Here is a 13659-nt window from a genome sequence, read left to right on the forward strand (position 1 = left end):
GTTGCATTAAACTTTTGTCTCTTGGCACATCTCATCCTTCTCGCTCCTGCGGATCTATCTTCTGGCAATGTGTGCTGTTTGGAGCATGGGTTGTCATAGTGTGTTTACACAGGAGGTCTGGAAACTTCAGCTGTTCTGGGCTTACAGTTATGGGCAGTAGTCTTATGGTGTTGTTTTGCTGCATCCTTTTTGCTCAACAGAACCTTAAAAGAACATTGGAAAAACGAAATATTGTTGTAATGGAAAGCTTGCACATACAACAGTAGAATACTTGTAAGTCTGCAGGGAAAGAGCTGATACTGCTGATTTGGACTGAATTAACTTGCTAGTGTGAGAAAGCTTACTTGTTATTTACATAGAACCTTTGTCTTTTGGTGGGGTGCGAAGCATGTCCAGAGAAGGGCCACAAGGCTGGTGAAGGGCCTGAAGCACACGGCCTATGAGGAGAGTCTGAGGGAGCTGGGGGTGTTCAGTCTGGAGAAGAGGAGGCAGAAGGGAAACCTCAACTACCTGAAGGGAGGTTGGAGCCAGGAGGGTGCAGCCTCCTCTCTTTGGTGGCAAGTGACAGGACTAGACAAAATGGTTCCAAGCTGCACCAAAGGAGGTTCAGGATATTAGGACATTCAGCATGTTAGGAAATATTTCTTCAGTGAAAGGGTTGTCAAACATTGGAATGGTCTGCCCAGGGCAGTGGTGGAGTCACCATCCCTGGGGGTGTACAAGCAGTGTCTGGACCTGGCACTTAGGGACATGGTTTAGTGTTGCCCCTTCAGTGCTAGGTTGAGGGTTGGACTGGATGAGCTTGGAGGTCTCCTCCAACCAAATATATTTTGTGATTCTGGGTGGGAGAAGTAGAGGTGGGAGTTTGCATGGGGAAAGGTGGCTAACATACAAGTAAGAGGAAAAGATTTGTTCAGAGTGAAGTGCTCAGAATGAGTCTGACAAAACTGGCTTTCACTGGAATTACTGGATACTGTGGAATTTTGTTGTAATTTTACATGGCTGGCCATCTTGTGACTGTGGGAGTTGTTCCTGAATAGCTGATCAGGGAATGGGCTGGCATGGAATTTAACAATATGTAAATGAGGAAATACAAAACTAAATTCATGGTAATTTAGATTGGAAAGACCCTTATGAGGTTACCTAATCCAAAGCTAGAGTATTTCTGGAAGTTGAAGCTGTTAGGGTGAAAATGTGAGCAATGTTTCTCAAATGGTAGACTCATGATGGATCTTCATCAATGTGGAACCTAGTGCCTTGCTTACACCATTTGGGGGAAATTGATGTGTCATTAGGAATTTGGAAGAATGTGTTTGGTTGTTTTTGGTCAAGCTTATTTTCTCAAAACTCTGTGCAAACTTAGATTTTTCAGTTTTCTCAGTGTTACTTCTCTTGTATAGTTGATTATTACTTAGTTGTTATGTATGGGGATCAAAAAGGAAGGAATTTAACAGCAGGGAAAAAGCAAGTTTGTAGTGGCTCACTGTTCATTCACAGATTGCATTGGGTTGGAAGGCACCCTCAAAGGTCATCTTGTCCAACCCCTTTTCAGTCCACAGGGACACCTCCAACTAGATCATGGCTACAGAGTCCCATCTTGAATGTCTTCAGGGATGGGGCATCAACCACATCCCTGGGCAGCCTGTGCCGGTATTGTAAAGAACTTCTTCCTGGCATCCAATCTAAATCTACCCTGCTCCAGTTTCAAAACATTGCCCCTCGTCCTGTCCCTACAAGCCCTTCTAAACAGTTCCTCCTCAGCCTTCCTGTAGGTCCCCTTCAGATACTGAAATGCAGCTATAAGGTCTCCCTGGAGCCTTTCCTTCTCCAGGCTGAACAATTCTTTCAGCCTGTCTTCGTAGGAGAGACGCTCCAGCCCTTTGATCATCTCAATGGCCCTCTGGACCTGCCTCAGCAGGTCCATGTCTGTCTTGTATTGGGGGCTCCAGAACTGTGCACAGTACTCCAGGTTAGGTCTCCAGAGCAGAGTGGCAGAATCATGTCTCTCGGTCTGCTGGCCACACTTCTTTTGATGCAGCCCAGGATGCCATTGTCCTTTTTGCTGCAAGTGCACACGGTTGGCTCATGTCTGGCTTCTCATTCACCCAAGTCCTTTTCTGCAGGGCTGCTCTCCATTTCATCATCCCCCATCCTGTATGGATATTGAGGGTTGCCCTCACCTAGGTGCAGGACCTTGCACTTTGCTATATTGAACCTGATGGGATTCTCCTCAGCCCACCTTTCAGCCTGTCCAGGTCCCTCTGAATGACATCCTGTCCTTTAGGCTTACCAACTGCACCACTCAGCTTGGTATCATCTGCAAATTTTCTGAGGGTGCACTCAACTGTATATACTGTCTGTATAATTGATGAAGATACTGAACAGCACTGGTCCTGAGACAGACCCTTGAGGGACACCACTTGTCACCCATCTCCATCTGGACATTGAGCCATTGACCACTAGCCTTTGTATGCAATCATCCAACCAATTCCTTATCCACTGGACAGTTCACATATCAAATTTGTATATCTCCAGCGTAGAGAGAAGGATGTTGTGGGGAACTGTTTTAAAGGCTTTACAAAAGTCCAGAGAGGTGACATCTGTTGGTCTTCCCTTGTCCACTGATGTAGTTACACCATTGTAGAAAGCCCTGACCTTTTCAGGAATGAGAGAGGAAACTCAATTCTTCATTAAGAGAGGACACAAGTACTTAAAAAATGGAAGCAGGAGTAAAGGCCTTTGAAAAGACACAGCTGAGAGACTCTCAGGAAACCTCCATGTGTTCCATGGTGTGCTTAGCAAGTGTGAGTGAGGTGATGGAGTAATAAAGTTTAACCTTCAAAGGTGGCTTTTAAAAATCACAGAATACACCTGGTTGGAAGAGACCTCAAAGATCATCCAGTCCAACCAGTCAAGGTAAACCATATGCAGGAAGCATCTGAACTCTTATTTCTGATGTTAGTTCAAAGCTTACCAAGTTTTTACTGAGTTTACACAGAGCTGGGAGTAAAAGACCCAACTGCCTTGTCTGGACACGTGACTACATTGCGTCTGGGGTCTTGGGGCGCAGCACGGGAATGATCCCTAGCAGGAGCAAGGAAGTAGCAGCTCTAAGGCACTGTTCACATCTCACCTGGAATATTATAATTCTTGATCATCCTGATAAGGAAAGATTAACTCAAGGGACAACAGGTACAAAAGATGGTAGTTAAGAAGGATAAGAAAAGGAGAATCAGTTATACCAGAGAGAACTCTGAAAGATCTTTAAGGCGGTTTTTTTTTAGCCTACTAAAGTGAAAAATAATAAGACCTTTTTGCTCTCTAAAAACATTAAAAGAGGATGAGCAGCAAGAAAGCTATTTAAAGGACAGTTTTAGCAAAAGGAGAGATTTATACATTTTAATTAATGAATAAATTAGGCAGGATAGTTGAGAGTGCAGAGTAGCTCTGGAATAACCTGCCAAAATTGTTTCTGAACAGTAAGAGTTTGAATTCATCATACTCTTCAGCAAACTGATTTTCACTGGCATCGTAAAAGGCCATCCAGATTTATTTTGCTGGCATAATTTTCTGCTGATTTTGTTAGCTGCTGCCTCCTCAAAGGGTTTAAGGAGAACTGGTGCTAGCAGGAGGCTATGGCACTAGTAATGTGGGAGATAAGAGGAAAAATAGGATTGAAAGGCAGGGCTGTTGGTGGGGCCTTTGGAGGATTATTCAAGGAAGGTATTACTTGTAACTCAGCTGTTACAGTTTAACACAAAATTGACTGTGAACAAGTGACACCAAAGAGAAAAGAAAGGCTCTGGGGAGACCTTGTAGTGGTCTCCTAGAAGTATCTGAAGGGGGCCTACAGGAAAGCTGGGAAGGAACTTCTTACAAGAGCTTGTAGTGATAGGACAAGAAGGAGTGGATTGAAGCTTGAGGAGGGGAGATTAGGAAGAATTCTTTCCAGTGAGGGTGGTGAGACACTGGAACAAGTTGCCTAGAGAGGTTGTGGATGCCCTGTCCCTGGAGGTTTCAAGGCCAGGTTGGATGAGACTTGTGCAGCCTCTTCTAGTGAAAGGTGTCCCTGCCCTTGGCAGGAAGATTGGAACTAGATGATCTTTGAGATCCCCTCCAACCTAATCCGTTCTATGAATTTGGTCAGGTTTACATATTTGCAGCAGTCTTTTGGCTGCCCACAAGATAACTGTTGAAGTAGTGGGGTCATCCTATTCCTGTGCCTTCCTTTTGTGCTTCTGTGAGACCTCAGTTTGCCAGATAATATACCTTATTAGTCTTGTTTTTGTGAGGAGTCATCATCTTCCTTTTTATTGTAGTTACACCACCAGACGTGTTGTTATACAGCCCTTGGATCTCTTTCCACAGGGGGTGTGTGCAGGGCTCTTAAATTGAAATGGTGGTGGCACTCTCCTGAGAGGACTGTCCAAAAAATTGATCTCCACACATCTATGACTATGTGTGGTTAAGAGCTAATGCTCTTTAGAAGAGCTCCCCTGTTCTGTGATGTGCAGCCAGTGTTCCACTACTGTAATGTTAAGGGTTGGTGCTTTGAAAGACTTGAAAGGCAAATGTCATTTTTGGCAGTACTGTAGAACTCTTCCATCATTAGCTGGAGATCAGAAAGATTACCAGCATGTCTGCCATGCACCTAGACTTCCTTCAGTCAGAATACCCAGCTTTGAGATTATGCAGAGAGGCCAGCTGCATGCTAGGCTGCAACAAAAGAAGCATGGCCAGCAGATAAAGAGAGGTGATTCTGCCACTTTGCTCTGGTGAGAGCACAGCTGGAGTACAGCATCCAGGTCTGGATCCATCCACACCAGAAGGGCATAGATGTGATGGAGCAGATCCAGAGGAGGGCCGCCAAAAAATGATCAGGGAGCTGGAACACCTCTGCTATGAGGACAGGCTGAAGGAGCTGGGGTTGTTCAGCCTGGAGAAGAAAAGGCTCTGGGAAGACCTAATAGTGACCTGAAGGGTGCCTACAAGAAGGCTGCAGAGGGACTGTTTCCAGGGGCCTGCAGTGATAGACTCAGTGATTTGAAATCAGAGAAGAGGAGATTTAGACTGGATGTCAGGAACAAGTTCTTTCCCACGAGGGTGGTGCAACACTGGAACAGGCTATCTGGGGAGGCAGTTGAGATCCAGTCCCTGGAGATCCTCAAGGTCAGGCCTGACAATGCTCTGGGCAGCCAGATCTAGTGGAGGATGTCCCTGCTGACTGCAGGGGAGTTGAACTAGGTGACCTTTGGAGGTCCCTTCCAACCCAAACCATTCTATGATTTATACTCTGAGACAAGTTGTTCTGTGTGTGTGTGTGTGTGTGTGTGCATCTTGGCCTTGCCAGCACCAAACTTTGTCCCTGCAAACAGATACACTTGAGCCCTATCATTTCCTCCTGCACCTGCTGCTAATTGTAGCTTCAATGGGTTGCACTGCTGCCAAGTTAGCAAGTCTTCACAAATCAATTTGAAAGCAGCCTTACTCCACTTAGGAACTTAGCAGCTAATCACTGCTGCTCATTTCTGCTCTCTGAAGGGCCACTTGAAGGGCAGATTACTCTGCAGCAAAGCATTCATTCACTGCAGTTATGACCAGGGGCTGGTGTAATTGAGCTGAGCTCTGTGGAATAACGCAGATGAATCACTGCAGCATACTATTTTTACACTGTGTTCAGCCTCTGTGTGCAATAAGAACTTGTTTGAAGCCTGAGAGGGGTTTTTAAAATTAAAGAAAAAAAAAGAAGAAAAGAAAAAAAGAAGGGGGGACACACCAGTAATATATGTGGAATAAAAAGGACTGCATTGCCATCTGTTCATCTCTTATGTTACAGCTATGATGTGCTGTTTATGTGAGGTGCTGCTTTGGTTCAGTAGTTCAGGTCTACATTGACATGCTAGCTTCTAATGCTCTGATTTCATAGTGGTGCTCTTGGACCAAATTATATTGCTCTGTTCTCCTTCCAGGAGCTGTTGATGCCATAGTTGTTTCTGGATTTACTTTCTTCCTATCTATTACAAAGGGCCCTCGCTTTTCCTTCTCAGGCTATACAGCCTTAAAATTGCTGTGTCACGAGAAGTTCAGGAGCAGTGACAGGAAAGCAGCCTGGTGGAAAAGGATCAGAAGATATCACAGTCAGTCAGAACTGTGTGACTTAACCTAGGTGCTTCTGCTCTGGCAGGGGGCTTGGACTGGATGATCTTCCAAGGTCCCTTCCAACCCCTAACATTCTGTGATTCTGTGATCTTGGGGTGCTGGTGGACAGCCAGCAGAACGCGAGTGTGCTCAAGTGGCCATGTCTGGTGGCATCCTGGCCTGGATCAAAACCAGCGTGTCCAGCAGGAGTAGGAAAGTGATGGTGCCCTTTGACTGTGCTCTGGTGAGGCCGCAGCTTGAGTACTGTATTCAGTTCTGGGTGCCACAGGATGGGAAGAACATTGAGGTGCTGGAGTGTGTCCAGAGAAGAGGAACAATGCTCAGGGGTTTGGAGGGTATGGCATAGATGCAGGGGCTGAGGGAGCTGGGATTGTTTAGTTTGAAGAAGGAAAGGCTGAGGGGAGATCTTACTGCTCTCTGCAGCTACCTGAAGGGGAGGTTGAAGTGAGGCTGGTGTTGGTCCCTTCTGCCAGGTAGCCAGAGATAGGGTGAGAGGCAATGGGTCCCTGTCCTGCTTGTCACATTTTTTTTTGATGCAGCCAAGCACATGGTTGCCTTCTGGTCTTCAGGTGTACATTGCTGGCTGATGTTGAGTTTTTCATCAGCTGACATCCTTAAGTCCTTCTCCTCCAGACTCCTCGCCCAGCCTATATTTGTGCTTGTAGTAAGAGTAATGCTGAAGCATAGTTATGGCATGACATAGTGACAATGATATAGAACAGTGATGCAGATGGTTTGTCAAGCACTCCAGGGCAGAGCATACACATTACAGGGTAGAGCAGGGCTTTGCAGTAGGTACAATAGTGTTGCATAGGATATTGTCATTATTTGGAAAGTGAAGGTAGCTGTTCTTAGAAGTAAAAAGCTGTGCATGTTGTGCAACATCATTGTTCTTGAAGAAAGCAGAAGTGATACTTTTCAGTAGAGTTGTGCTGAACTTGAGACTGCTTCATCTATCTTTGTTAGAGCTATGTAAACAAATGTGTCTGCTTTCCAGTAAAACAAGTAACTGGAAATGAAAAAACAGTCACAGGAATGATTCTGTTCCAATTATGTAATAAAATAAACAACTGGTTGATGGTTGGGAAATCAGCTCTCTTGGGTGCCTCTCTGAAGTATGCAGCATAAAAGGGGGCACCAGAACTGGATGCAGTACTCTGGGTGGAGTCTCACAAGGTCACCCTTGGTCCTGTTGGTCACGCTGCTTTTGCTGCAGCCCAGGACAGGTTTTGCTTTCTCAGCTGCAAGCTCACATTGCTGGCTCACATTGAGTTTTTCATCAACTGACAGCCCCAAGTCCTTCTCCTCCAGACTGCTCTTGAGTCACTCCTTGCCCGGCCTATATTTGTGGTTGGGATTGCCCTGACCCAGGTGCAGGACCTTGCACTTGGACTTGTTGAACTTCATGAGGTTGATATGGGCCCACCTCTCAAGCCTCTCTGTGTCCCTCAGAATTGGTAAGATATGATCAAGCCCATGAAAGTTTTTAAGGCCAGTCTGAACGTGGCTCTGGGCAGCCTGATCTAGTGGAAAGTGTCCCTGCCCATGGCAGGAGGTTTGGAAATAGATGATCCTTGAGGTCCCTTCTGATCTTGATGATTCTGTGATATTTGAGATGCATGTCTCAGCTGACCTTGATGTCACTAGCTTTCTTATTGGACAGAATGACAGTTCTCTTGGTAAATGCTGAAAAAAAAAGTAATTTTTTGTTTGTTTTATATAGAAAGTGGAAAAACATTACGCTTTTGAGATCCCGGATGTGCCAGCAAAATCGGAATACTTAGAAGTTAAATACTCGGTGAGTATAATTCAGTTTAATTAAGAATTTAATGATTTTACCAAAAAAATATAGTTCAGGATTTGATCTTGAGCAGCTGGTGGCTGTGCCTCTGTTGCAGGATGTAGTTAGTTGCTAATTGTCTTGTAATTAAAAAAAAAAGAAAAAGAAAAAGAATAGGTTGATGCCTAAGCTTGTGGCTTCTTTGTTGTCATTTCTATGTTGGTTAGTTCTTAAGCCCTTCAGAGGGCTGGAGCACCTCTCCTGTGAGGACAGACTGAGAGAGTTGGGGCTGTTCAGTCTGGAGAAGAGAAGGCTCTGAGGAGACCTAATTGTGGCCTTCCAGTATCTGAAGGGGGCTACAAGAAAGCTGGGGAGGGACTTTTTAGGGTGTCAGGGAGTGACAGGACTGGGGGGAATGGAAAAAAAATAGAAATGGGTAGATTCAGATTGGATGTTAGGAAGATGCTTTTCCCCATGAGGGTGATGAGACACTGGAACAGGTTGCCCAGGGAGGTGGTAGAAGCCCCATCCCTGTATATTTTTAAGGTCAGGCTGGATGTGGCTCTGAGCAACCTGATGTAGTGTGAGGTATCCCTGCCCATGGCAGGGGGGTTGGAACTGGCTGATCCTTGAGGTCCCTTCCAACCCTGACAATTCTGTGATTAACAAAACCAATTCATTACCAGGTAACCTATAGCATATTGGTTTGGTAGCTCTAGTTGTGTAAATAAACCATGAGGGGGAAAAAATACTTCCTACAGCCAGTGCATTCTTCCCACCTTCATGCAGTTATAATTTGCTTATTGATTTACAACAATCTATATTCCCATGTACTCTGCCTTGTTTTTTATCACCTTGCCACTAAATCAAACAACCTTTAGCTATATTGGATCAAAGCTCAAAGTACTGTAAGATGTTTTAAACTACTTACTACCCTTTAAATGATTTGCTGAATGCATGTCCAGAATGTGGGTGGTGTATCTGCTTAGTGTGCCTCTTGCAAATAGCATCAGGGTGAGAAAGACTTTTATTGAAGAGTCGTAAAATTGAGCAGCAAAGATGGGAAAAAAAATTCCCATGGGAACATCAGTTAGCTAATCTTCATTAGCAAAAATCATAGAATGGTTTGGATTGGAAGGGACCTCCAAAGGTCATTGAGTCAAACTCCCCAACAGTCAGCAGGGACGTCCTCCACTATATCAGGTCACTCAGAGCCCATCAAGCCTGACCTTGAAGATCTCCAAGGATGTGGTTTCAACTACCACCCTGAGCAACCTGTTTCAGTATTTCACCACCCTCATGGGAAAGAACTAAATCTAAATCTCCTCTCATTTCAAACATTGCCCCTTGTCCTATCACCACAGGCCTTTGTAAACAGTCCCTCTGCAGCTTTCTTGCAGGCCCCCTTCAGGTACTGGAAGGCCACTATTAGGTCTCCCCAGAGCCTTCTCTTCTCCAGGCTGAACAACCCCAGCTCCCTCAGCCTGTAAGTGAGAGACTCAAGGATCCTGAGCCTATTGGGTCAGTTGCTGTGATAATGCCTTTAAAACTAGTTTTTTTTAATGCTAGTTCTAGGTGCAAAAGCAGCATCCCATAGAGATTTGCCAACTATCTCAGATTTTTCTTCAGCTGTGCAGAGAGAGACACTTTATCCACTCTTTGTATGACAGACAAGATTAAAGCTGTAACTATCTAATTAAGTTTACAACATGAGCAAATGCTGTATTAAATTGGTCATTGAACATTGTTATGGTCTTGGCTGCTGATAACGCTGTCTGTGTGGCTTCCAGTGTGGATGAAGAACTTTTGCTTCAGTGCATTTGGACATCGCTGTCCTAATTTTGTTGTGCACCTATTTAAGTCGAGTCAATAGTGCATTGTCTTCAGTTGCTGTAAGGTGTTATGAGTTAAGGCTTTCCTTGTGGGAAATGATAGCAATTTCTGGCATTGTGTATTTTTAAGGTGCTGTCTGAATATAATGTGTCAGCCTTGAAGCCTGCTGTGGGATGAAATGACTCACTGCTTTCTGTTACTCGCTAGGCTGAATGCCCTCGGCTTCCCCAAGATCTGAAAGGACAAACATTTTCACATGTATTTGGAACTAACACCTCTAGTCTGGAACTCCTCTTGATGAGTAGGAAGATCAAAGGACCATGCTGGCTGGAAATAAAAACCCCACGTATGGTGGCTTGCTGGTTGCTGGATAATTACGGATTGGGGGGAGGAAGGGAAAGATAAATTGTATTGCTAAATTATAATTTTGTAAGTTAACCTTGCATTTTATCTGGGTACTTTTCATTATCTAGTACAAATTGTCACTTACTCTTCAGTTCTTGAGTGAGAGCTGTATCCCTATCAAGTGGCACGCTGTATAGATGAGGCCATAACTTTGAATGGCAGTCAGAGGGAACTATGCAGTGCCTGAGTAGCTACTCTGCTGCATACTTTAAAGCCACATACACTGAAGTTAGTCTTCCAGAAATGTGGTTTTCTTCTCTTGATAATATGACTGGGTTTTGGTTTGGGGTTTGTTTTTTGGTTGCTTTTTTATTATTTTTTTTTCTGCAAATGCATCTTTTTAAGAACAAATTGCTGTCAGAATGCTGGGTTTTGTTTATTTGTATTAGGTCTGGTTTTTTTCCTGGCACTTAGGAAAGTTTTGTGGTTTCAGAGCCTTTTAAAATTTTTTGACTCATGAGTGGCATGCACCACTTGCAGCTTGGCTAAAGCCCTTTCTTTTGTGTGTGCTGCATATTCCCGAGAATATAAGGAAGTTGGTGATAGAGGACAAAAGCTACATCTCCTTCAGGCACTTCAAATTGCCAGTGTGAACGTAAACACCAGGGTTTCCCCTTCAGCACCTTGCTTAGTCACTGAGAGAGCTGACACCAATAAGGACTTTGAGCTGGAATAGACAAAACAAGTCCCTGACTGCCAAAAGATGGGTTTTCCACCAGACAATTGGCAAGCATCAGTATACTTGCTGGCACTGATTTTAAAGGCCTAAGAGTGGTTTTTCATCTGAAGTCTTTGCCCAAGAATTGATCTCATATTTCTTTGGTGTGTTCTTTCTTCACCTGAGAAGAATCTAGAGCTGGTTTGTTCCTTGTATCCAGTATGACAAATGTTATACAGTGGAAACCAACTGTTCAGACAGTGTTGGGTTTTACTTAGTGCTGATGTGTTTTACCTCTCCTTAGAACTATCTTGCCTGATCTTAGATGTTGATTCCAAGCCAGACTTAAATGGTAATCTAGGGGAGCTCTTTTTTCCTACTCCTGCGTCTCTATCACAGCCATCAGGTTCCAGAGACTGTATATTGATAGCAGAATAGCTCCTTTCAAAGCTGTGGCATGCCCACTGTTCAAAACTATTAAGCTGGCTAGTTACATTTATGCAGATTTCTGAAGTCATTGCACTGGATTTTGTGCCTCAAAACTGAGTTGTTGCATTGGTTTTTGGTGGTGGGTTGTTTTTTTTGTGTGGCTATTGTTTGGGCTTTTTGGGGGTATGTGTGGTGTTTGTCAAGGTTTTTGCTTTCTTGTGCATCTTCCCTTCCACATTTCCCATAGAGGGTCTTAGAGAGAACCTGGAAGGCTTAGAATAAGCAAGTCTCAAACCATTTGATCAAACTTTTGCAACCTCTTGTTGAGGTTCCAATATGAGGATAAACTTCTTTACAGTGAGGGTAACAGAGCCCTGAAACAGACTGCCCAGGAAGGTTGTGGGGTCTCCTTCTCTGGAGACATTCAAAACCTGCCTGGATGCATTCTTGTGTGGCCTGCCCTAGGCTGATCCTGGTTTGGCAGGGAGGTTGAATTCAATGATCTCTTGAGGTCTCTTCCAACCCCTAATATTCTGTTATTCTTCAAAAACTGTCATCACTGTTGATAATCACAGCATCATTAAGGTGGCAAAGACCTGTGAGGTCGAGTCCAACTGTAAACCCAACTACCATGGCCATTAAACCATGTCCTGAAGTGACTCCACCACCTCCCTACCAGAGCTTTTCTAGAGCAGTGTCTTCAGACTTGTTATACTGTGCAATCTGTCATCAAAAAATTGAGCATGTACCCCCAGTGTTTATAAATGATATACCTATATTACTGTATTGGGATGCTATGTACAGTATAAACACAAACCCAGAAATTAAAAAATATGGGAGACATGTGAAACAAACACTTTCAAAAGTATGTTATAAATGACATAATATTTTTCCCTACACCCCTGTGTGTTGTGTTATGCATCCTGTGGGGTGCGTGCACACCTCTTTGGAAGCCGCTGCTCTATAGAGTGCTGGTGGGAGCTCTGGCTCATAGACTGGTTTAGGTTGGAAGGGACCTCATAGATCATCTACTCCAACCTCCCTGCCCTGTTAAGATATTGCAGATTGATAAAAAGGTGTTAGGCAGTTGTTTGCCTGTGTCCTTTGGAGAGATCAGCAGTGTTTTATAAACTGAGCCAATTGAATCAGTTACATGTTTGCATTTATTGCTAGGATAATGAGAGAATATCAAATATGTAGGTTTCCAGAGAGCAGTCAAATAATTTTGTAGGGAGTAAGATATCTAAGTCTACAACAGCTGTCATCACAAGTTAGTCCATCATAGAATGGCTTAGGTTGGAAGGGACCTGAGATATCATCTACTCTCACCTCCCTACTATGGGCAGGGACACCTTCCACTAGACCAGGGCACTCAAGGCCTCATCCAGCCTGGCCTTGAACAGCCCCAGGGAGAAGATAACCACAATCTCTCTGGGCAGACTATTCCATAGTCTCACCACCCTTGTACTTAAGAACTTCTTCCTAAGATCCAGCTTTTCCTTCTTATGGCAAGCAGTGAATTATCTCATCAGCACCTTTTGTAAATGAACATTTTTTTTGTTTTAAAGCAAATAAAGAATTACAGAATTGGACTAGATGGCCTTTACAAGCCCCTTCCAACCCAACCCAATCAATGATTCTGTGATTCTCAAATGACATGGGGTGCTGGACATGTCTTTTTTTCTCCATCTATCTAGTTTGTGGGTTTTGTTGTACACTTTGTCTAAATAGCTTTCTGTGGTCTCTCTCACATTTTAAGATACTTTATACTACCAGGGTAGGATGAACTCTTACAACATCCCTCATCTCCTTATTTCCATAACCATGTTTCTGGAGGACAATATCTAAATTAATTAATCTGGTGCATTTCAGTCAGTCATATAGAATCATAGAATTATTAGGGTTGGAATGGACCTCAAGGATCATCCAGTTCCAACCCCACTGCCATGGGCAGGGACACCTCACACTACAGCAGGTTGCTCAGAGCCACATCCAACCTGGCCTTAAAAACCTCCAGGGATGAGGCTTCCACCACCTCCCTGGGCAACCTGTTCCAGTGTCTCACCACCCTCACGGGGAAGAACTTCTTCCTAACATACCTTCTTGTTTGATCAAAATTCTTTTGGTTAGCACTCTGCCTTTTCTGTGGCATTAGGGAAATTTCTGAGTATTCCTTTCACTTTTTAAATGAAATTACATTTTTAATAATAATACAAAATAGTTTTTATGAAGGCTTCTCCCTTTGTACTGACTACAAGATTAGGGGCTAGGAGGTGGTATATTAATTCAGGCGGAGTTGGACTTCCTTAGCTTATACCTTTCTCTGCTCTGACTCTGTGTACAGTTTCCTGAAGTACTTTTTTGTGTTGCCTGGAGAAGAGGAGATTCAGGGAGG

At 43.9% G+C, this 13659-nt stretch overlaps 1 protein-coding gene across 1 annotated transcript in view; it reads left to right on the top strand.

The window, feature by feature from the left end:
* The window catches only part of POLA1 (DNA polymerase alpha 1, catalytic subunit), a 230972-nt gene that overhangs the window by 17384 nt on the left and 199929 nt on the right, over window positions 1-13659 (top strand). Inside the window, exons 13-14 of the mRNA XM_054165862.1 lie at window positions 7883-7957; window positions 9980-10118. Of these exons, the coding sequence (XP_054021837.1) occupies window positions 7883-7957; window positions 9980-10118 (214 nt within the window). The remainder of the gene's footprint in view (window positions 1-7882; window positions 7958-9979; window positions 10119-13659) is intronic.

This window comes from Dryobates pubescens, chromosome 12 (assembly GCF_014839835.1).
Source record: "Dryobates pubescens isolate bDryPub1 chromosome 12, bDryPub1.pri, whole genome shotgun sequence".
NCBI lineage: Eukaryota > Metazoa > Chordata > Aves > Piciformes > Picidae > Dryobates > Dryobates pubescens.